Below are 24,853 nucleotides of genomic sequence, written 5' to 3'. Positions count from 1 at the left end.
ATGCATAGCACACATACTATTGAAGACAGAACTCTATATATTCTTACCCTGTTACCATCCACCCCTTCTGATTCTTGATTCTTCTCTAGATATCCCCTTTGCTATCTATCACCTTATTCTTAGCAACTATCATCTCTCACCTGCACTTCTTTAAAAAACTTCTAACCAGTCCCCTATAAAATCTTTTGTCTCTTATAGTCCATTCTTCCCTCAGAAGCTAGAGCCTTCTTTTAAATCAGATTATGTTATACCCTCCCTAAAACTCTACAGTGTCTTCAAGTTTCAATTAATGTAAAATGCAATGGCCTTAATGGTCCTTGTTATTCTAGCTCCTGCCAGTTTCTGATGCAATTTGTCAGCCGTTGCCAATCCCGTTGCCTTCACTAACTACTTTACTTATGATAACCCAGAACTCAAAGCATTTATATTCTGTTTTCTCGTCTAGAATGCTTTGGACTCACTTCTTTAACTCTGGCTTCTCTTTACAATTCAGGTCTGTCTTTAAATATCAGGCCCTCAAAACATCCCACTCATCTTGAAATTTCCTGCAATTCACTAATCTTTAAAACACCCCATATGCGTTTTTGTTTTGATTTTCTGTCATAGCACTTATTACCTGAAAAATACCTGTATGATTCGTTTAGTAACTAACTAAATGTAAAGTGAGAGCAAGAATATCTACTGTTTTGTTCATTGGTAATCCCTAGTAGAGTGAGTTGAATTGTAACCCCAAAAAGAAATATTCAAGTCCCTTGGTGAAAAAAAACGTGCCTGCATGTTGAAATAGGGTTATTGCAGACATAACCAAGGTAAGAGGAGGTCATAGTGGATTAGACGTGTTTATCATAGAAAGACAGGGAAGTTGGAGACACACAGGGAAGGGACCATGTGAAGATGGAGGTATTCATTGGAAGGATGCCACTAAAACTAAAGAATGCCAAGTGCAGGGAGCTACCTGGAGTCTTCCAAGACTTCATAGCTACCTGGAGCATGGCTCTGCCAAAATCTTGAGTTCAGATATCTAGTTTGTAGAACTCAGAGAGAATAAATTCCTGTTGTTTTAAGCCACCTAATGTGGAGTGATTTGTTACAGTAGCCCTAGAAAATAAATTCACCAACTATTAGAACAGTGGCTAGCCTATAATAGGTGCTCAATAAATATTAGCTGACTGATGAGGAAAGATATGAATTAATTGGTTTAACAAAATTTGAAATCAAACTCCTAAGTGAAAGCTTTGAAACATCTATAAAATAGTATCATCTTCATAAAACTTCCTTAATTCTTTCAAATTAAATCTTTTCCACATTTTTCACACATTCCTTATTATATTATTTTCCAGTTACCTCATATGATTTCTGTGAAAATAATATATAGAAACAGAAAACACTTTCATATTGTAATATGGCAAACAAATTTTAACAGAAATAAGGAATTTTAGTTATGTATGCATGCTCTATTTTCCTTTTTTATCTATGTTCAGTTTCTGAACTAACTTCATTTTTGTTTTCTCTTGCCATTCCTTATGACCACAAGTACTGTAGAATTTAACAAACAATTTCTATTAAATATTTCACTGAGAGGCAGCAAATAAGTCTGCAACATTGCGTCTGCAATCGTTTAGGTCATATTGGCATTATTGAATGTTTTGATAAATGATGGAGCCTTACGAAATTCAATTTGAAAACTTCAGTTCCAGTTTGGATCATAGAAGCTATTATTTTTAAATATTTATTTATTAGATTAAGTGCATGTTCCTCAACTGAGGAACATTTTTATATGCTCCTACTTCAAGTACATGAGAAACAATGATGGATACACATCTTTTTAAAATGCTCACAGTCAAGTTTGATCCAGACATTCATTCAAAGAACATTTTTATATGCTTTTACTTCAAGTACTTGAGAAACAATAATGGATACACATCTTGTTTTTAAGATGCGCACAGTCAAGTTTGATAAAATTTTATAGTACAAAATAAAATGGTGTTTGCAATGAATTATAGCTACAGAGGAGAGGAAGTACCTAACCTATATGGAGTGGTGAGAATTGGAATTTTGGGAGACCTAAAGGAATATTTGTACTTAAAGGATAAATATAAAATATTCAGAGACCAAAGGTGTGAGAGGTATTTCAGAAAAAGCAAACAGAGTATAGCAAGACGTTGAACATACATGGTGTGTTCAAACTAGTACAATTATCCAGCACATGGAGTATAGGGAATTATGGGTGTATGGTTTAGGATAAAAGGTTTTGTGGTCATGTTAGGAAGTTTAAGTATAGGTTGTAAAATTACAAAGGGATTATCATTAGAGAACCAGTAAGATAAAATGTTTTATGTGGTATCATAAGATAAAGAAACATTTAGCATCATTTAAAGGTGGAAACTGTGAAGCTGTGGTGGCACCAGGGAGAAGATCTGTTTGATTTTCTCCAACATGGAAAAGGCATATAGTGAGATATTCTTAGGCTTAAAGTGTTGACAAGTAGATAAAACAGGCTTACATTGTGGTAATAAGACTTGACTATAGGGAAGCGGATGTGGCTCGAGTGACTGAACTCCCTCCCGCCTATCACATGGGAGGTCCATGGTTCACAATGTCTTTTACTCTTTGGGAACTTACTCAAAATTCAGAAGTACAGTCTCTCCAAGTTTAACTTAATGTTACGATTCTGTGGAGTTACATTTTCTAAGGAAAACTTATCTATAACATAGTTTGATAATCAATTTTGGCTTGACTCAATTTTCTACACATAAACTGGCATGTAATTATCATACTAAAATTTTGTAACAATTTCACTACAAATAAGAATTATTATGATGCTAAATATTGTGGTTTTTAACTATTTTTTTATTATGGTAATATATAATAACAGAATATACCCCATTTTACCCTCTTTTTATTAGAGAAGTAGTAGGTTTATAGAAAAATCATACAGAAAGCATGAAGTTCCCATATACATGTCCCCTGCAACATAGTTTTCCCTATTATTAAAACTTTGCATTGGTGTGTACCATTGTTACAGTGATGAAACAATATTATTATAATTATACTAATTATTATAATCTGTAGTTAATGTTAGGTTTCATTGTTCTGAACCTCTATGGTTTTTAAAATTTTTATTCTAGAAATATATATACAACCTAAATCTTACCATTTTAACCACTTTTAAATATCCAATTCAATGGTATTAATTACATTCAGTGTAGCCAATCCTCCCTCAAAACAAAGCCAAAATAATAATAAAATAAAAGTAAAATAAATGAAATAATAAATATTTTTGCATTGTGCCTTTCATTATCATAAGATCTGTTATCTTTTATGTATATTGACAATTTCTTCTGTATTTTCCCCAAGTGTCTTTTTATTTTTATTTTTATTTTTCAAGAAGATTTAGATTACATAAAAGTCACATAGAAAATATAGGGGATTCCCATAAACTCCTCCATATCCTCCCCTACCAATAGCACCCTCCATGAGTTTGGTACATTTGTTACAATTGATGAACAAATATTGAAGAATTGCAACTAACCCTGATCAATGGTTTACATTATGGTTTACATTTTGCCCCATACACTTTTTAGGTTCTGACAAAATGTATAATGGCCTGTATCCGTTATTGTACGATCATGCAGAACAATTCCCATGTCCCAAAAATGCCCTATATTCCACCCAATTTTCTCTCCTCCCCACCCCTCAGAACATATGGAAACCACTAAATTTCAATTTTTGAAGAATAAGGTTCATAATTACATGCATTAATATCGAGGGCTTAACATACTTTTCTATTTTCTTTTATTAGGCACTGCCTATGTATTTGAGAGTTTCTGGCCCCTCTATTTGAGAATATAGAAGGACTCCCCTATTAATTAATATTTTGTACATATTGTGTGGGTCTCTACCCACTGTAATAACACACTATGACACTATGACAAAAACACATGCATATTCCTTAGAAGCATGCCTGAGGTGCACCCTTTCCCAATATCCTGCCTCCCGACCAACACCCTGCACCAGTGATCTCCTACCATATTTGCCAAAAAACATTCCCACCACTGTAGTTTCAACCACAGTCCTACAAATCCCCGAGTTCAACTGTTCCTTTCTCCAGCCCTTCCCCCGGTTACATGGCTGGTCCAGTCCACCCCTCCCCACCCTGTTCATACTCACATTCAAGCATCATCGACTCCACTCACATCCCTGACCACCCTTACCCCCATCCACTGCCAAACCACCCTCTTCCAATTTATCAGGGTATATTAGTTAGCCAAAGGAGTGCTGATGCAAAATACCAGGAATTGGTTGGTTTTTATAATGGTTGTTTATTTGATGTTTATAGCTTACAGATACCAGGCCATAAAGCATAATTTACTTCCCTCACCAAAGTCTATTTTCATGCGTTGGAGCAAGATGGCTGCCAAGGTCTGTGAGGGTTCAGGCTTCCTGAGTTCCTCTGGGCTCAGCTCCTGTTTTCACCACAAGGGCAGCTATAGATTATGAGGCTTTCTAGGCTTTGCCTCTCTCCACAAGGTCAGATGTAGACTATCAGATGAATGGCTCTGTCTTTTTCCCTGGGACTCTAGCTTAAAATTTCAGCATCAAACTCCAACATCAAAACTCCAACATTAAGAACCCCCCACTCTGTCCTCTGCCATGCCTGTGAGTCCCCACTAACCAAGGGGTGAAGACTCCTTGGTTAGTGGGCCCCACTAAAGCCTTAATCATAACTCAGTCAGGTACAGGTACAGTTAAGATTACAAACATAATCCAATATCTGTTTTTGGAATTCATAACCATATCAAACTACTACACTCCACCCTCTGAATTCCAAAAAGACATTACAATATTTGAAAAAACCTTAAATCAGTTACAATGCAAGTATTCAATTGTTGTGTGGACTTCTGCTACTGCTGGAGTATAGCCGGCGGATCGCTGTCGGGGGTCGGGCCTACGCCACGGCCTGACCGGGGCGGCAATGGGCGGCTCAAGGCTTGGAGGGGACGCGCGGTCAGATGGAAGAAACCACGGAGACAAGGTCTATGCGCAAGTCTAATTTATTGAGGAAGTACACTTAGTTATATATGGTTGGGTAGAGGGAGGGGTTGGAGCTAGGGCGGGCTGGCTAGGGGTGATAATGGATAGGCGGGACTGGGCAGGGGGCTATGAGGTAAGCAGTGGCTAAGGAAGAAGGCAGATTATATGTTGGCAATGTGGGCGGGACTGGAGGGAAGGACAGCAACGGCTGGAAGAAGAAGATAACAAAGGCTGGGGGAAGGGGTGTAGGGAGGCAGCAACACTCAATCATATCACAGTCATTTTAAAGAAATGGAGTTTGTCTTGGAGCATAGTCCTGCCTGCTATAGACCTCTGAAACTTACAAAACAATTTATCTGTTTCCAATATACAAAGGGACAAAGGATAAACATTTTCATTACAATAAGGAAAAATTGAGAGGAAAACATGAGTCAAAGGTCCTCTACAGTTCAGTAAACCCACAGGGCATTCTCCATTCAATTTTATTCTGAGAGTCATTCTTAAGAAGATGGTTTCTTCTCCTTGGTACCTTATGAGAAACCACCTTTTCCACATGCTTGCCTAATGACCATTTTTTTGACTCCACCCTCATCAAGAACCTGGGTGTCAACCAAGCTCCATACCTCACCCTCCAAGAGTGTTGGGGTGAATGCCACACCTTACCCAATCCTTGGTTTAGAGTCTTAACCCCCCATAGTACAATGATGTAAAGACAACATGCCCCCTAACTTTTGTTATACAAGCTCAACCCGCTCAGAGCAAGAGTTGACCTTCTGGCATTCCCTAACTTTTGGGGGACAGGTCCACCCCTCTCAGACCTGTGGGGTGCTGCCCTTAACTGCTAAACTCTCCCAGAACGTCAGACCAAAGCTGTGGGCTGGGAAAGAGAAGGTTACATGGCAGGAGTGGTGCCCATGGGCATTTGGGCTACTTCCTCATGTAACTTACTCGTGCCTGCAGGACCTGCTTGAGCCCTATCTCGTATATACAACTTCCACTTTATTATGGGCTGCTGTGCATGCCCAACTTTATGGTTTGGTGGGTCAGACAATACCCACCTCATGATAGGCAACTCAGATCTCATGGTAACTTGATGGCCTGTGGTTAAGCATTCAGTCTCTACTAAGGTCCAGTAGCAGGCCAAAAGCTGTTTCTCAAAAGGGGAATAGATATTTGCAGAGGATGGCAGGGCTTTGCTCCAAAATCCTAAGTGTCTGCCTTATGATTCTCCTAAAGGGGCCTGTCAAAGGCTCCAGACAGCATCTCTATTTGCCACTGAAACTTCTAGCACCATTGGATCTGCTGGATCATATGTCCCAAGTAGTAGTGCACCTTGCACAGCAGCCTGGACCTGATGCAGAACCTCTTCTTATTCTGTCCCCAATCAAAACTAGCAGCTTTTCTGGTTACCTGGTAAATGGTCCAGAGTAGCACACCGAAATGAGGAATATGTTTTCTCCAAAATCCAAAGAGATCAACTAAGTCTTATGCCTCTTTTTTTCATCATAGAAGGAGCCAGATGCAACAGCTTATTGTTCACTTTAGAAGGGATATCTCAACATTCCCCACACCATTGGACACCTAGATGGTGGGGGTGGGTAAGGAGAAGGATGATAAACGCCTTGCAAGCTACCGACCTCAGGGCATTCCCTTGCATTTTCTTCCGGTGAGACAGGATTAATCTCTTTGGGCAGGGGTTGGAAGGCAGTTTCCTCAGGGCAGACTGGGGGTTAGGTAGTGCATGCTGGAGTTTGGCTGGTACATGCCACAGGGTTGGGAGGATGTCCAAACTCCCTGGAGCAGGTCAGAGGCTGGGCAGGGTAGGCTTCAGTTTGGCTGGTATCTACCTCAGGGCTGGAAGTTGTTTTGGACTCCCTGGGGCAGGCTGGAGGCTGGATGATACAAGGTTGACAAGGTGTGGTCTGGACAGGGCAGGCCTTTACAGGCTTATCTGATAAAGTCTCAGCAGAATTCAAGGTTCCATTGTCTCCAGAAATATCATCATCATACCATATATCTCCATCCCAATTCTCTGGATTCCATTCTTGTCCAATCAATGCCTTCACTTTAACTGCAAGAAACCCTGCAGGGTTGAGATTTTCATTTCCTTTGTAACTCTGCTACTCATACAATAAGAGCCTGAGTTTGGTTCTCAGATATTTCAAGCCTGTGGCTACAGAAGACAAGATTTTCTTTCAGAATACACATTGAAACTTTTGCATCATCCATTTGGTGTTTAAGTTTCAAATTTGAAGCCTTTAACTCATCTCTTTCTTTTGTAACAATATCCAGAGTATCTAGGAGGAGCCAGCCAATATCATTATACTTTTTGACACCACAAAACTCTGTTAAGGTGTTGAAAACACTCTCACCCATATCCTTGATTCTTATAAATGTGGAAGTAGGGGAATCCAGTGATACTATTTTGCATATCTTGATAGCCAACTCACACTATGGATGGTTAGCAGCCTCTTCTTTATTGGAAAGGGAATTGTCAATACCCTTGAGTCCAATTAGAGTAGAGAAACAATTGCAAAACTCCCAGAACCACCTTAGACACCCCATGTTTAAGATTCTGTTCCTCAAGAACCATTCCTGGTAACAGGCTATATTAGTCAGGGTTCTTTAGGGAAACACAATCATCAAGAGATATCTGTCAATAGATTGAGATTCTATAAGAGTCACTCATGCAGCCATGGGGATGCACAAGTCCAGGTTCTGCAGGCAGGCTGCAACCAGGGACTGCAATGAAAGTCCAATGAAGGTTCTTGATGAGTTCTGAGAGATGTTGGCTCTCCAAAGAAAAGCTGAGAAATTCTCTCTCAATGCTGGGATCACTTTCCTTTTTAAGGGATTCAACTGATTAGGTTAAGAGTCAGTCATTGCTGATGGCAATCTCCCTGATTGATGTAATTATAACCAGCTATCTACGATTTACCACTGAAGTAAAATCCATGGTGACTAAAGTCCATAAATGCCCTTGTATTGCAGTCACTGCTTGCTTGACCATACAACTGGGCACAATAACCTGGCCGAGTAGACACAATAGCCTAACCATCACACACAGGTTTTCCATTTTGAGCATTCATGTTCCATACTCTATTCCCTTTCTGTCTCCTGATAACCTATTTTCCAGACTCTAGCTCTGTGAGTCTCTCAATATTCTCAGATCATATCAATGAGTTCATGCAATATTTATCCTTTAGTACTTTCCACTTCTTGATAATACCATTTAATACACAATTTTTTTTTTATTTCTGAGAAAGTCCATTTTATCTACTCTTTCTCATGTTGCATGTGTTTTGCTGTCATATCTACGAAATCAGTGCCACATTAAAGTCATGAAGATCTTCCTCTATTCTTTATTCTAAGAGTTCTGTTGAAGTTCTTATACTTAGGTCCTTGATCCATTTGAGTTCATTTTTGTATATAGTATAAGACAGGGGCCCTACTTCATTCTTTTGTATGTGAATATCCAATTTTTCTGGCACTTTTTTGAAGAGACTTTTCTTTCCTAATTTAATGTATTTGCCACTCTTGTCAAAAATCAATTGGCTGTATATTTGTGGGTTCATTTCTAGTCTCTCAATTCCACTGTAATTTTCTATATGTCTATCTCTATGTCAGTACCACACTGTTTTGATTGTTGTAGCTTTGTAGCATTTTTATGGGGGCATGCAAATTTATTTCTCTGTTTTCTTTTGGAGGTTGCAAGAGAGAATACCTGTCCTTGCTTCTTCTAGTTTCTAGAGGCCATCTGCTTTTCTTGGTTCATGGTCCCTTTCAAATATCTCTGACCAATCATATTTGCCTCTCCTGTCCCTTTTCCTTATGTGCATCGGGTCCACCCAGATAATCCAGGACAGCATCAACATTATTCTTCTTTTTCAAGATTGAATTGTCTATTCAGGGGCCCTTCTAATTCCATATAAACTTGAAGATCAGCATTTCTATTTCTGCAAAAAGAATTGGGATTTTTAAAGAGAGTGCTTTGTGTCTGTGGATAGCTTTGGGAAGTATGGATGTTTTTATAATATCAAGTCTGTCAATCCATGAACATGATGTTTCGTGCTGTATGTTTAGGATTTCTTTAATTTATTTCAACACTTTTGGGTATACCAGTCTTTCTGTATACAGTCTTTTCCCTACTTGGCAAGATTTATTCCTAGGTATTTTATTCTTTCAGATGATATTGTAAATGGAATTATTTTCTTAATTGCCATTTCAGATTGACCAGTGCTGGTGTGTAGAAATGTAACTGATTTTTTTGCATGTTCATCTTATACTTTACAACTTTCAAAATTCACTATAACTTCAGTATAACTTCAGTATATTTGAATAGCAGTGGTGAAAGCAGGCATTCTTTTTGTCCCCAGTCTTAGGGGAAAAGGTTTCAGACCTTCACCATTGACTATAATGTTATTTGTGGTTATTTTTTTAAAGACTCTTTGTTTTGCTGAGGAAGTTCCAAACTATTCCTGTATTTCTGAATATTTTTATCATGTAAGGGTATTAGATTTTGTCAAAATCAATCCATTGATTTTCTTATGCTGAACCAAGTTTCTAATGAAAAAATAGTATTGAATCTTATTTAGTGTCTGTCATAGGTGATGCATTGCTTTTGTTTTGCTGCTTTTAGGATTCTCTCTTTGTCTTTGACCTCTGAAAGTTTTACTATAATGTGTCTCAGTGTAGATATTTTTGAGTCTATCATATTTGGAGTTCATTGAGCTTTTTGTTTTTGTATATTTATGTCTTTTGTCAATTCTAGGAACTTTTCAGATATTATTACTTCAAATATTCTTTCTCGCTATCTTCTCCTCTTGTCTCATAATGCATGTGTTGTTTGCTTGGAGATTCTTACCTCATATTTCTGATCTCACTCCCCCTAAATGTTATGTTTTAATTAAACCAACAAATTACTATGTATTTATTGAGGGAAGTAAAATCCCTAAAATAGGGGAAATCATATTCTTACTTTTTACAGGAAAATGTCATCAAGTTTACTGGAGAAAATATATTCTCATATTCAGTTTAAGGTAATCAATTCCAAGAATTAAAGAAATAGCACATACACATGATGTATATAACATAATATTTCATATAAAGATCGTAGTACTCTTACACTAAAGGGCTGTATTTTGATTTTTGTTTCCCACCATGATGATGAATTTTGACTGAGCTATCCATCATACTCTTGATAATGTCCATAGCTCTGATTAATTCTTTCAGATATTTCAGAGGTTTTTTGAACCACTTTACATGTGATAAAATTTACTTAAGGCCACATTAGTAATAAATGGGAACTCAAAACTGATAAAAGCAAAAGCATGGTTTTGTTGTTCATTCAACTAATTTAGCATTGACTGTAAGCACCAGGCTATGCAAATTACTCAGGTAATGCACAGTAAAAGTACATTATTCCAGGAGGTTTCCTTCTAGATTGATAGACAAGTAAACAGATAAATACAATGTCATGTGATATATGTGACTATAGAATTAGAGATTTTGGAAACAGATAATATGTGTTCTGAAGACTTGCTTGTGGGACTTGTGATTCAGATTATCATTAACACAGAGAAATTGACTTTTCTTTTTGATGAAACCATTTGTACAAATGCATAAAGGCTAGCAAGAGATTATGGTCTAGTCAGGGTACAATGAGATTTGAGTGGTCCACAGTGTTTCCTGGGCATACACTCAGGGTGAGAAGGGAAGTAGAGAAGCACTAAATATTGAAACACCATTTACTTCATGTGAGGAATTTTGGATTCTATCCTGCAGGTAATGTGCTCAGGCAGAGGGATGAGGAGAGTATATGTATCTTATGAGAAAGTTCCTTTGACAGTTGTATAGCCAGAGGACAAATTTCAAAGGGAGGTAAGATGAGGGAGACTTTTGGACTAGTATTCCTTCTTCCAGCTCCGTAATATAGTGCCAAGTGCCTTGGTTGACACCAGTATAGCATAAATATAATATCTGAATTCAAAAGAGAAAGATAGACAAAAACAAAACTTTCACATTTTAAAATTTGCACCACAAGTTGCAAAGAATACTGTTATAGTAAATAGATTTTCTGGAATTTAGAATAGTGTGTCATCTATCATCGTCTCATGTTTTCATTACCTGACTTTCTTTTCCTTTCTTTAATTCCTTAGTACTTTATTTCCAAAACCCTCCCCAAATTCAAAGGTGTTGAGAATACAGTGTTTCAGCTCTATCATTGGTAAATTTGGGTTACAGTCAGCTGAGTAACAAAAACACAATGACTGCTGTGGCTGATTGCTTTTTCTCTAATATTCTCAAATGTAAACTCAGAAGAAGCCAGCCCAGTCCTAGAGCAGTTCTCCTCCACCATGTTCTCAGTGATGCTAGGAGCTTTTGAAGGATGCTCCGCCACTTCTAGGCTTCCAAGCTGTGACATATTTCTCATAGTCCAAAAAGGAGATCCTTCAAGATCCAAGTGGCAGGACAAAGGAAAGAGGAAGAATGGGTAAGGCACATGTCAGTAGCCCTTCAGGAAATTCTCGGGAAATAGTAAAACCTTCCGCCTCTATGGTGTTGGCTGGAATTTAATAATGGAGCTATACTCAGCTTCTGGTGAGACTAGCAAATGTAGTCTTTATTGCAGGAATGTGGGGGTACAGGAATATATTCTAGGCAAAATAAAAAGGGTACTTAGTGAAAAAAATCAAATTGGAGTTAGGTCATTAGAAGTCTCTGCTTTAATAAGATTCCTTAAGGATTTTATAGTATTTTAAATCAAAGAGAATATCTGTTTGAAACTAGTATTTCATGAAATTCTATAATAGTAAATATATGTGTTTCTAATAATAACATAATCTAAGCAGAAAAATAGTGTGGTAGATAGATATACTTTTGGAAGACAGGAGAGTCAAAATATCTGTCATTCTGTAAAGGTCTGCGCCTATCTGTATGTATGCATTTGTAGATATGTAAAGAAATATCCTCCTTGGTGCTATCATTTTATTCTTCAATTTTTGCTTTTTAATTTTATTTAATAATGAATGTACATTAGTAATTATGAAATTAGGAATGAGGCACATGGAAATATGGAAATATGATGTAATTCTATAACATTAGCTACTGTTGCCAAATAGATATGTATTGTATCATCTTACATTTGCGAATATCTTCAGGACATTGTTTCCTACTTATATGTAAAGTATATTCCCAGGAATTTTGTTTTAGTTTACTAGGTTGCTGCAAGCAATATTCCAGAAATAGTTTGCTTTTTAATAATGGAAATTCATTACCTTACAAACTTAGTTTTGAGATTGAGGAAATTTCTGAATCAAGGCATCATCAGAGATGCTTTCTCCCCAAAGACCAGCTGCCACTGATCCTGGTCTCCTCTGTTGCATGGCAAGGGACATAGTGGCATCTGCTGGTCTCTCTCTTCTCTTCCAGATTTTGTTGCTTCAGCTTCTGGTTACTGTGGCTTTTCTCTTTCAGCTACTGTGGTTTCCTCTCTATGTCTCTCTGTAATCAACCCATTTAGAAAGGACTCCAATAAGATTAGGACCCCTACTGGGCCATGCCTTAATGGAAGTAATCTAATAAAAAAATCCCACCTATAATAGGCCCACACCCATAGGAATGGATTAAGAACACACTTTTCTGGGATGCATAAAGCTTCAAACCATCACAAATATGTAAAATATTAAATTAAACTCAACTCTATACAATTTTGTTCTTCTCTGGAGACAGAACAGTAACAACGTGAATGGTGTCAGTTTAATTGCTATTTATAAATTTTGCAGTTCTACCTGGCAAGAGGCACGGTCATACATGAATTTTGAACCATATGTAACTGATAAGACATTACTAATAATGGTATACAATATGTGCCATCGCACATTTGACCACTAATGCACACTTGGATCAATATTTGAATGGCTGCCTTAAATTCCTCTGTGTACAAAGGAACTTAGTGAAAGCAGGGTTTTATCAATGAACTGGGACTTTGATATTCAGCACTTAAGCTTCTTTGATGCTGACAGGCTTTTAAATGAAAGGCAGAGTATAATGTGAACCAAATCAAAGAATGCTATTAAAAAGTTCTGTAGCGTACTCTTACAATTAAAAACTCTGAGTTGAAACAGTATTTTAAAAGCACTCTTACTGCACAAACCCTGAATTAATTTGTCCCTTTCTGGTTTATTTTTTCTTTCACTCAACAGATGTTGACTTATGGCTGCAATCTGCAAGGCACTTCATTAGCCCATGCAGGAGGTGGAACATACATTACATTTGGTACGGGAAGTTAAAGAAAAAATATGATACAAAAGAAAAATTAAATAGCACCTATATAAATAACCCCACAAGAGTAAGAAATAATTAGATAGTTACCATGTTCATTTAGAGAAGCAAACTGTTACAATGAACTATGATAACAATACTGTCAAAAGAAGGGTCTGAGATTTTACCCTACTCGCAAGCTAATAGGTCATCCTGACAACTCTTTTGTAAATACTGGCAGAAAAAATAACACTTGTGGGTCAGAGACAGAAGATTGTATTGTGGCTGGCACAACAGACATGAGCTCAGTCTTAACATGGGTTTCCTTTGCTTCTCACATCCCATAGGACAGCACATGTACATGCTACACACAGTAGGTATTGGCCACTGCTTCGGAACCCCATGCTTTGGAACCTCCAATTTTATAAGCTGTCTCCTAGCACAGTTCCTAATCTTTGCCATGAAAGAGACATTATCTTTATTATCCAGGCAGAAAACATATCTTCCCTCTGCCCATAGGGCTGCTCTACCTCTTATTTCCAAGGCTGTCTTCTAAATAAATATCCTTGAAAAGTTAGTATGAAACTAAAGGTTCAATGTCCCTTCCTAGCATATATGAAGAATTACCAGAGACCCAAGGAGAATTGTTTCCAGACACAGAGAAGTCTTTGTGGAGATGCAAGCTTTAGTCTAGGCCTTAGAAGGTAGGTTTCCTAAAATGGAGTTTGAAGGGTGAGGAATTGAAGGCAAAGAAAGTCGAGTCAACTCTGTCAAGGAGTAATGGCAGTACATGCACATGTAGTGCTTTCATCATTGCTTTAATGAAAATTAAATGGACAATTCCAACAGAATACCACAATCTGAATAAATTACTGCTTTTGGGTTTTTTATTCTATACTGATATTTTACTATAATTTAGAGAGAAACACACTTTAATATTATTTTAAATGTGCTTGGCTGTTTATAAGTTGTTATAGTTTCCTGGGCTGCTCAAGCAAATACTATGAAATGGATCAGCTTAAACAATGGGAATTTATCCTATCACAGTTTGAGGCTGGGACGAAGTTCAAATTGTGATGTCATCAAGGCAATTCTTTCTTCCAAAGATGGTGGTGTTCTGGGACTGGCTGCTGGCAATGTTTGGACTTTGGCTTGTCATATGTCAAGGTACATGGCAGCCTCTCCTGGCCTCTCTCTTCTCCTGTGTGTACCACAGATTTTCACATTTTTGCTTCTGTGGATTTCTCTCTTTGTCTGAACTTTATTCTTTTATAAAGGACTCCAATAATAAGTTTAAGATCCATTCTGATTGAGACGGGCTACATGTTAACTGAAGTAACCACCTCAAAAAGTCCTGTTTTCAATGAGGTCACACCCACAGGAATGGATTCAATTTAAGAACATGTTGTTCTGGGGTATATACAGCTTCAAACCACCATGCACCACCCTTTGGACCCCAGAACAGCTTGTTCTTTCCATATACAAAATACATTGATTCCATCATAATATCCTCAAAGCCTTAAGTCATTTCAGAAACAATGTTTAGTACAAAGTCTCATCAAAATTGGTTATATGTGTGATGTGTCCTGGAACACAATTCCCCTTTTTGTGTACCTGTGGAACCTAAACACGTTATCTGTTTCCAACATACAGTGGAGGGATAGGCATGCCCATATGCATAGGGAGAAATTGGAAGGAAAGCAGGAATCACTGGTCCCAAACAGTTCTGAAACTCAGCAGGCATAATCCATTAGATTTTAAGGTCTGAGAGTCATCTGTGGAAAGATATTTTGTTCTCTAGGTCTATTGGAGTGGCAGACCTACCCCTTCCAAGCACTCTACTAGTGGCAATGCTGTTCAGAACATCTAGGCACAAACTCCACTCTCTCACATTCCTAGGTGATGGCCAGACTCTCTGCAAGCCATGAGGCACAGGCTGAGCATTAGGATGGCCGCATTATTCCTGAACAATGGGTGGAAGGCCCAATCTCTCCAACAGTCAGGATAAACTCACCCTTTCCAAACACATGGGTGTGCCCACACTCTTGACCCTAGAAGACATCTTCACTCCAGAATTCAGCTTCCATGGTTCATCCCTAGAAGTTATTTTTCCTTCAACTGTTCTCTTCCCTGTTCGTTTTGGTCCAGGAGGGCAGTGATTATGTTCGTAAAATTATGCAGCTTCAAACATCACACATGTATGCATATATCAATAATTAACAATGTGATTTTTAATTTTATATCCAATTTTATCAAAACTCTAATGAAGATCCTGAAATGATCAGTTTGAGATTAGAAATACAGATTTGGGAATCAATCTAGAAACACATTCTTTTAACAAATTTAAGTGAAGCCTTCCACAATTCCATATGGTTTATGGGTGTTCCCATTTTGACTGCAGTGAATAGTTATTTAATTCAATTTCCATTTTGAAGAAAAGTAAAATTAATTTCTAGACTGATAAAGTGTCATTTAAGAGAAAGAAGAAAGGAAAGATTTAGAGAAGATAGCAAAAATAGAGGGTAAAAGACAGGCTGGTAAAAGAATGTCGGAAGTGAATAATATTGGAAATTGAACCATAACTAGATTTAAAAGATAAGAATAATGAAATTGATGGTCATTGGATCAAAAAATGATGGAAACCCTGTCTCTGGGAGTCAACCTGTTCTTGAGAATGCATCTTGCCAGAAATGGGAGTAACAGTTGCAATCATAAATCTGAAAGGGTAACTTTCAGATTTTAGAAGATAAGAGATATGGGCTAACATTCTAAAAGTGGGAAAAAAATAGGTTTTTCATTAGTAAATATATATATATATATATTTATAGTTTATTAAATTGAGAAAATGGCTTATGAACAGTACATATAACTCTCACCTTATACAAATAACCCAAACTTAAAACATGATATAATTTCCTCATATTTAAGCCTGCCTAACAATCTGATTGCTTTAAATAATTCATCATGGAAAAAGTTAAGTCACATTATTTTCATTATGAGTCATCCTCTCATGAAGAACAGCCTTATCATCCTATGGATTCGTAGGTCTGACCATTGAGTAGTCTACTTTCTTTGGGGAATGTATATGTTCTCACTGGCAGCCAATTTTATACATAAGAAGTCCCTGCATCTGCAACAATGAAAGTGTTTCCAGAAAATGTAGACTCTTAATCAGACTTTAGGTTCTTTGACATTTTCCATTTAAGCTAGGCTTGCTCCACATGAAATCAGATAAATTTTTACCATTACAATGCTAGACTTTAAAGGTTGGCAATTGTAATTCTAGGTTTTCGGACATACAATATAATGCCTCATGCCATCCCACAAATACAGAGAATGAAATAATATATAAATGTAATAAAGTTGACGTCATATTTTTATTTTTTAAAACAGAAAAAATGAGCAAAGGAAACATTTTTAAAGCAAAGAGAAAATTGTTCCCTAGTCCTCTTTGGAGTTCAAAGTTTGTAAATTAAGAACCACTTTGGATAAGAAAACATAGTCAAAGATCTTAGGGACAAGAAATAATGTTTGTGATAAATCTGAAAATCTTTATCTTTAAGAATGGGGATTTCTGTTTTGTTCCTGTAACCTTATGTGAGGTATGGTATGGTCAGACACAGATTAAGAGGGAAGAGGAGAGTTTAGAAAATCTATTATACTCACAGTTACCTGTAGAGTGGATAGTATGCCATGCAGGGCCGCTCACAGAAAACACTAGAGTTGGTCATTAGGCAGAGAAATAAAGTTGGACTGAGAAGGTGTCTTTATTGTGTTTTCTATGGAGTTCATATGTGTATGGGTAGAGGGGTGGCTAGGGCATGCCAGAATGGGATTAGCTGCTTGTATTTGAAAGTGGTCCCCCACAACTGGGGTTGAAAATATCTAGAAATAATGGATGTATAGGTGGGGCTTGGCCACCTGGGGACGCCTATACATGTTAAAGCATCAATTCACAGAAACTAGAAAATGTGGTTACTCCTTCTTCAGAAGTCTCTGAAGGAATTATGGACTGAAGAGCCATTAATGACTGATTTAATCTTGACTGATATGAGTAACTTAGAGTACCTAGGAGAAGTAATTTGGGAATGCCAGCTACTTGTTGCTGAATGTACCTAGAATGATTTCCGTCCACTAAGGTCATTGTTCTTGGACTTTGTCACTCATGGATGCTGGCCTCATCACTATTTCTTCTGGATCCTTGAGACTTTCACCACTCCTAGGATTAATTTCTCACCTGTCCACCCATCTGTTCATCATTTGCTTCAATGTATTATAGCATATGATTTTCATGTATAAGTCATCGACACATGATGTAACTAAAAGAAAGTGTCTGGTCTCTAAGTGTTCATGTTGAATGTCAGGAATCTTTTCATCAGAATTCACACATTGGAGGGTCCCATGAAAGCAGGAAGAGTGTTTGGATACTACTTACTAAAAAAGAAAAAGAAAATCTACAATGTGTTCTTGTGTTTTCTTGTGTCTTAATATCAACCAGTGGTTTCTTTGTAATTATTTATAATTTTTTCTTGTCTATTCAGCAATTTCATGAAATAGAGACCGAAATTATAGTTGCAGTTCTCTCCTCTCATACAGTAAATTAAATTATATTCAAAACACAGTAGAAATACTTAAATTTGCTCTTTAATTCTATAGAGACACATTTATCACTTTTCATAATGGTCAAAAATAGTTATAAACATATAATGCATTTTTGGACCAAAATGTATTTATATAGTTTTGGGCAGTCACACAAGATCATTACTGTAAAGAAATAGTTCTTCTACATATCTGCAAAACATTACAAAAACTACTTTCTTCACCTTCTACTCATAATTTATGCTTTGTTAAATAACTTAGCATAAAGACTTAACATAAAGGGCAAAGATGTTAACTTCATTTGAAAAATCACACCAAATGGTGTGAAAGTATTAAGATAACACTTTCAATATATTCACCAACTTGGCTTCTAAGAAGAAAGACAAAAGTTTCTTTTATTAAAAATTCAGGACTTGAAAATTGAGACTCTTTTGGAAATTAAAACAATTTTAAGATGAAAGCATTCAAATAATTTATTAGATAGCTTGGAAATGATATTAAAAGTAGCAATGCCAGACCCACTTTTTAGTAAATGAGAACATTAAGACTTGAAGAAATTAAATGACTCATGTAAATTCATACTGTAACTTAATTCTCAAAAAAAAAATAGATTAAAACCTGTTTTATGTTTTCTGACACTCTTTCCAGTGTTCTGGGAATGTTGTACCCAGCAAAACATTGCTCTTTTTAAGAGAGTTTTTGAGTCATTTTAAATTAATGAAAAGTGTATCTTTTTTTCATAAAATATTAAAAAGATATTACCAGTAAAATAAATATTCTTATTATCCCTAAATTATGGGGAAAGTTATTGTTAGAGAAAAGCATCCTGTTCTGTAGCCTCATGTGATTTTTTCATCCCTAACTCTATATATTTTTCTCAAATGTGTGAAAGGATCATGCTATGACTGATTTTTTATAACCAGTTTTTCAGTTCTGCTTCATTGTCATGCCAACGACTTCATAACAACATGGAAATATTCATTCAGATCTGTATTTTTAGTTTTTTCTGATATACTGGGGTGAATTTTATGGTTTGAGAAAGTGAATCATCTAGTAATTTTTATTAGGTGAAATAGTCATATTATTGAACCAATGTAAATTTTCAAAACACACATTCACACACATACACAGAAATTATAGCACAAATTATGACACACTTTTATGTACTTTAAGTAAACTAATAATTTCAGAATCATCCTTGACCTTCACAAACCCTCTCATTTTTCTTCCAGAAATGTTTCTTCAGTTTTACTTTGCTGCTCAGGTGCACTTAAACCTAAGTCTAAATCTTTAGCAGCTCTTATTTGAAAAAACAAAGTCGTTTCCCGTCACTTTTTGCCACCATTCTTTTCTTCCTCAAATCTTTCTTCAACCATGCTGCTAGTATTACGTATTCTATAAGTCAAATCTTGTAGTGTCATTTCCAGTCTTGCAAATCTGCCTTGCCTATATGTTAAGTCCCACTGTAAAGTATTATTGGCAGAGTCAATTGAAAGCCATGCAAGCAATGATTCAGCAATTTGGCATTCTCACTGGGCCAGCCTGTCCACAAGCTTGGAGAACTGCTGAGTTGCAAACGTTTTATGCAGCCAGTCTCTTCTTTTCCCATTTTTTTTCTTTTTTTTTTAATCTTCTATTTTATATACTGAGCATTTTAATGCCTGCTTGATTGCTGTGATGGCCCGTGACAATATCTCAGTCCTAAGGGTATTTTGTTGAAGTTCAGTAATTGGCATACAGTAGATATCCTCTGTGTAGTTTGTACAGTGGATTTTATTATACCCAGCAGAAACAAAAATAAATGCAAAAAGAAACACAAAGTTACATTTAGAATGTAATCTTTTAATAGATGGCATAGCCTGAGAGATCCCATGACAGTCACCCATGAGCACATATTCCTGGTCTATTTCCAAACGCCTGACACTCCCTTCAGCTGGTATTCCTGTTGTTTCAAAGGATATTTATTTAACTGAGAATTGGCAGTATGAACAGGAATGTCCATCTAAAAATGCCCACAGTCGTGTGCATAAGTGTTTATGCCTGTGCATGTGTGCCTATTTCCAAAGGAACCTTCATATACTCTTTGCCAATCAACATCACACTGAAAAGTAGTATAATTTGCATTCAGAACAAATAGTGAAAATTACCACGTTTCGTAACATGTAATTTTCTCTTTTTCCATTAGGTAGAAAATGGTTGCCTGTGTTTACCTACTGTGAAGACTTGGATCAGACAACTACAGCTTTAATTCTCCAAGTGTTTCAGGATGTAAATGTAGTCTGACCTTTCCCTGATGGGCAGTTAAATCATGGACATGCCAAGTAGTTTGCTTCAGACTGTCCTTCCAAAAGATGCTTTGGCTTCTTTCTTGAATGCTCACTAAGCATTTGTAGCTGTCAAAGAAAAGAAAGAAATTTGTGAACTGGAACGTGATCTTACAATGAAAATTACGAGTACATCTTGCATCTGTCCAGTCCTAGTGTGTCTCTGTTTTGTGCAGAGGTGTTATGGAACTGCTCACCACAGCTCCATCAAGGTGACCAGAAACCAAACCAAACACATCGAAGGTGAAACCGAAGTCCACCATCGTCCCAAAAGGGGATGGGTATGGAATCAGTTCTTTGTTTTAGAAGAACATATGGGACCAGATCCACAATATGTTGGAAAAGTAAGTTTATGTTTGTTAGTTTATTTTTTCTTCTGGGGAATTGTGGGGCATGATGAGGGTGGAGTTAGAATTCAATATGAAGAGACTTAGCATGGAATTGAATTGTGCAATAGAAAACTAATATTTGTCCTAGACAGTTCAAAATAATGACTACAAAAATGGATATTTTCAATCATATCATATTCTCTCTAAGTATTGGTCCTATATTAGGTAGAGTTTTCTTTACCACATAATATACTTTCTCTTGTGTAAAAGAGAAAAGACTTCATTAAACCACAACTTAATCGTTATGCTATTCTTGCCATGAAGGTATACTGGAATTCACAACATTCCTTACTGGAATGTTGCTATTTACATATATTTTTATTTATTATTAATACATCTGAAGCTTAAGGAAGATACTCTGTTATGATATTTGATATATTTCTTTTAATTGTTAATTCAGACTTGAAAAGCACATGGATATTTTAGCTCCCCAAAATTACTTTCAGTAAAAATGCTGATATATTTTAAATATTTACTATCCTAGTTTCCCATCCGCTAAGACAAATACCATAAAGTGGGTTGGCTTAAATAATGGGAATTTATCGACTCATGGCTTTAAGGCTAGAAGAAGTCCAAAAGCAGAAGTCAGTGAAGAAGAAGGAAAGTTTTCTTTTCTCCCCGAAGCCTGTGCCATTCTGGGGCTGGCTGCTGTTGAGGACACTTGGCTTTTTTTGTCATGTGGCAATGCACATGATAGCATCTTCTTTCTTTTCCCAGTTCCATTGACTTCCAGCTTCCATTCTGCTTACAAAGGACTCCAGGAAACAGGATTAAAGCTCAGTCTAATTCACCCGGACCATATCTTCACAAAATATATTCTAAAGATCTTATTTACAGTGGATCTACACCCACAGGAATGGATTAAGTTTCAGAACTTTATTTTTTTAAAATAGAGTACATAATTCAGTCTACCACACTGATTTAACTTAGCAGTGGATTTTTACGAGTTTTTTTTTTTTTTAGTTTAGTTTTTTGTTTTTTTAAGTCCCCAAAGTGGGAAGTTAACAAAGTAAGTAATTTCAGACAAAATTCTTTTCCTGCAAAAATACAGACACGGCAATAATGGCTTACCAAAACTTTAGGAATTTGTGCACTTAGCATTTTTATTTTTTTAAGTAATACAGAAGAGCTTAAGCATGAGTCATTTAGGCTCTAGTTTAGAGGATACAATGGAAAGTGGAGAGGAGAGACCTCCTTTTGATGAATTACTGATTTTTAAAAACAGTCACATTAAATTATGCCCATTATCACCTATCATTAAATAGATGGGAAATTAGACTCAGTAAGTACACTCAGTACTTTTTGGTAGAAAGAACAAGTATAACACAAGAATCTCCATGACTGCAGGTTCAGTGGCTTCCAACTCATTGTTTGACAATCAATTTCCATTTGAGCACTGTTAATACTAAAATATAGTACTCCATCCAAGCCATGGAGCTTCCCCGATGTGTAGGCAGTGCAGTATCACAAAGCATCTGTTCTACCGGTCATCCAGCAAGGACTGGGCTGCAGCTGCATCTTCCATACAAGGCAGGAACTGTGGTGTTGGGATTTGGAAACAATATCTGAAACAATTCTGTTTTCCTTTTCTTCTGTGCATATTAAAATGAGAAGAAAAGATTCATCTTCACTGAATGCTTTTTATCCCTACAAAGTACTCCATGAAGTAAATGGGGGTGGGGGGGAAGCCAAAATCAAAACATAGAGTATTGAATTACAAGAAAATTGTTTTGGTTATGAATTTCAAAATCCTGTGTCTTTAGTGTTTTGCAGTGTTTGAAAGGAGAGGAAAACAGGAACAGAAAAAAGTGTCTTCTTTGTGTGTAAACCAAAAGAAAAGTTGTTTTATTATTTAAAATGTTTTATTATGTATATTTCTTCTTATTTTCCCACTCCAATTATTACTACCACCCCCACAAATGCATGCATACGCACTTATATACATAAAAAATCTCAACAATATCCATGTGCTTCCTCTGCCATTTTTTTAATTTGTTTAAAAAATGAATTTACGTCTCACACACACATATATTTCCATTGAACCAGCCACATATTTTCACAGCACTTCTGAGTAAAAGATAGGAACATTACAATTACTATGGACATGAGATGGGATACCCCCCAAAAAAGAAGGTAATTATTCCCTCTATTCCTTTCTGCCAAAGAAATGCCAGAAGGAGTTCAGTCAATGGAAGCAATATAAGCACACAATGCAGTTCTGATATTAAGATAATATTCTTTATAGATGAATTATTTGTTAGTTTCAAATTATCCTTGAGATCTGGAATCCAGTTTTCTATGTCACAGTTATATTTTACATTATGAAACACTTACTAGAATTCTGATAAATGCTCAAGCCTGCATATATATATGTGTGTGTGTGTGTATATATATATATATACTTTTTTAAAAAGATTTATTTTTATTTATTTCTCTCCCCCTCCCCCCATTGTCTGTTCTCTGTGTCCATTCACTGTGTGTTCTTCTGTGTCCACTTGCATTCTTGTCAGCGGCACTGGAATCTGTGTCTCTTTTTGTTACGTCACCTTGCTGCATCAACTTTCCATGTGTGCGGCATCACTCCTGGGCAGGCTGTGCATTTTTTGCTCAGGGCAGCTCTCCATACAGGGCAGCACTCCTTGCACGTGGGGTTCCCCTACATGGGAGATACCCCTGCATGGCACGGTACTCCTTGCACACATCAGCACTGCACATGGGCCAGCTCATTACATGGGTCAGGAGGCCCTGGGTTTGAACCCTGGACGGGCCTCCCATGTGATAGGCAGACGCTCTGTCAGTTGAGCCAAATCTGCTTCCCAAGCCTGCATATTCCGATACCTGCTAACTTTTCTTAAATTTCTTTTGAGATTTTTCTTAACTTTTCCTTAGAAAATGATTGGATTTATTATGAAAGAATTTATTTTGTTGACATTGGTCAATATATGTTGTTCACTAATAAGATATATGTATGTGACTTAAGCTGTGATTGTAGGGTCATTTTTAATGACAAAAAAATATATATATATATATACCTGCACATACACACACACATAAAATTGATAATCCACAATTTTTTTTCCAGAATGTGGGAACCCAAGATAAGTCAAAATCCAAACTATAATAGGGAGAAGACATGTCATTGATTTGGTCATTGCTACATCCACTCTCCAGTGAGAGTTATTTTTTTTTTCTTTTATTTTTTCTCTCCCCTTCGCCTCCAGTTGTCTACTCTCTGTGTCCATTCGCTGTGTGTTCTTCTGTGACTGCTTCTATCCTTAGCAGCAGCACTGGGAATCTGTTTTTCTATTTGTTGCGTCATCTTGCTGTGTCAGCTCTCCGTGTGTGCAGCGCCATTCTTGGGCAGGCTGCATCTTCTTTAGCACTGGGCGGCTCTCCTTACAGGGTACACTCCTTGCACGTGGGGCTCCCCTACGCGGGGGACACACCTGCGTGGCACAGCACTCCTTGTGCACATCAGCACTACCCATGGGCCAGCTCCACATGGGTCAAGGAGGCCCGGGGTTTGAACCGCGGACCTCCCATGTGGTAGGCCGACGCCCTATCCACTGGGCCAAGTCTGCTTCCCAGAGTTGTTTTTTTCGAGGTTTGTTTGTTTGTTTTGGTTTTAGGAGATACTGGAAAATGAACCTGGGACCTTGTACATGAGAAATAGGCACTCAACCATTTGAACTACTTCTGCCCCCCAGTCATTGTGCTTTTAAAAGAAATTTGTTCCCTCTCAAAAATCACATGAATACTAGTATAGACTGCTAGTCTATTCATTTTTTTCAAAAATTGAACAAGGCTGAAAGAATCCCAATATAATCAATAATATAATTTTACTTAAGATGTCACACAAATCCTCAGTTGCATGTCATATATGTGTTGTTAATTAGGCTCATTATCTTCAGAGACAATAATGATTTGTGAGTAAGGAGTTGGATTTCAGTCAGAGCTTCCCAGCTTACTCTCTGCATTACAGTTAATAATACTCTTTAATTCCCTACATCTTTGTTTCCTTACACATGAAACTGAGAAATACTTTTTGGCATTTCCATTACTTACTGAAATACATTTATTTTAGGTTTCGGTTTATGGTTTAGATTAGTGGCCTATGGGCCAAATCCAGCCTGCCACTGGGTTTTGCATAGCCTTCAAATTAAAAACATTTACCTTTATTTTTTTAACTTTTAAATTGTTGAGGGGAAAAGAAGAATATTTTGTGATACATGGAAATGATATGAA

General features: G+C 36.9%; 1 protein-coding gene across 5 annotated transcripts in view; it reads left to right on the top strand.

The window, feature by feature from the left end:
* CDH18 (cadherin 18) overlaps nucleotides 1-24,853 on the top strand; it is a 1,139,369-nt gene that overhangs the window by 723,398 nt on the left and 391,118 nt on the right. For all 5 annotated transcript variants that reach the window (XM_058307287.2, XM_058307289.1, XM_058307283.2 and 2 more), the window contains one exon: nucleotides 20,081-20,563. In XM_058307287.2, the coding sequence (XP_058163270.1) occupies nucleotides 20,336-20,563 (228 nt within the window). In that variant the 5' untranslated portion in view covers nucleotides 20,081-20,335. The remainder of the gene's footprint in view (nucleotides 1-20,080; nucleotides 20,564-24,853) is intronic.

This window comes from Dasypus novemcinctus, chromosome 2 (genome assembly GCF_030445035.2).
Source record: "Dasypus novemcinctus isolate mDasNov1 chromosome 2, mDasNov1.1.hap2, whole genome shotgun sequence".
In the NCBI taxonomy this organism is placed as follows: Eukaryota; Metazoa; Chordata; class Mammalia; order Cingulata; family Dasypodidae; genus Dasypus; species Dasypus novemcinctus.
The sequence above is the reverse complement of the archived record's forward strand: the minus strand, read 5'-3'. Positions and strand labels throughout refer to the sequence as shown.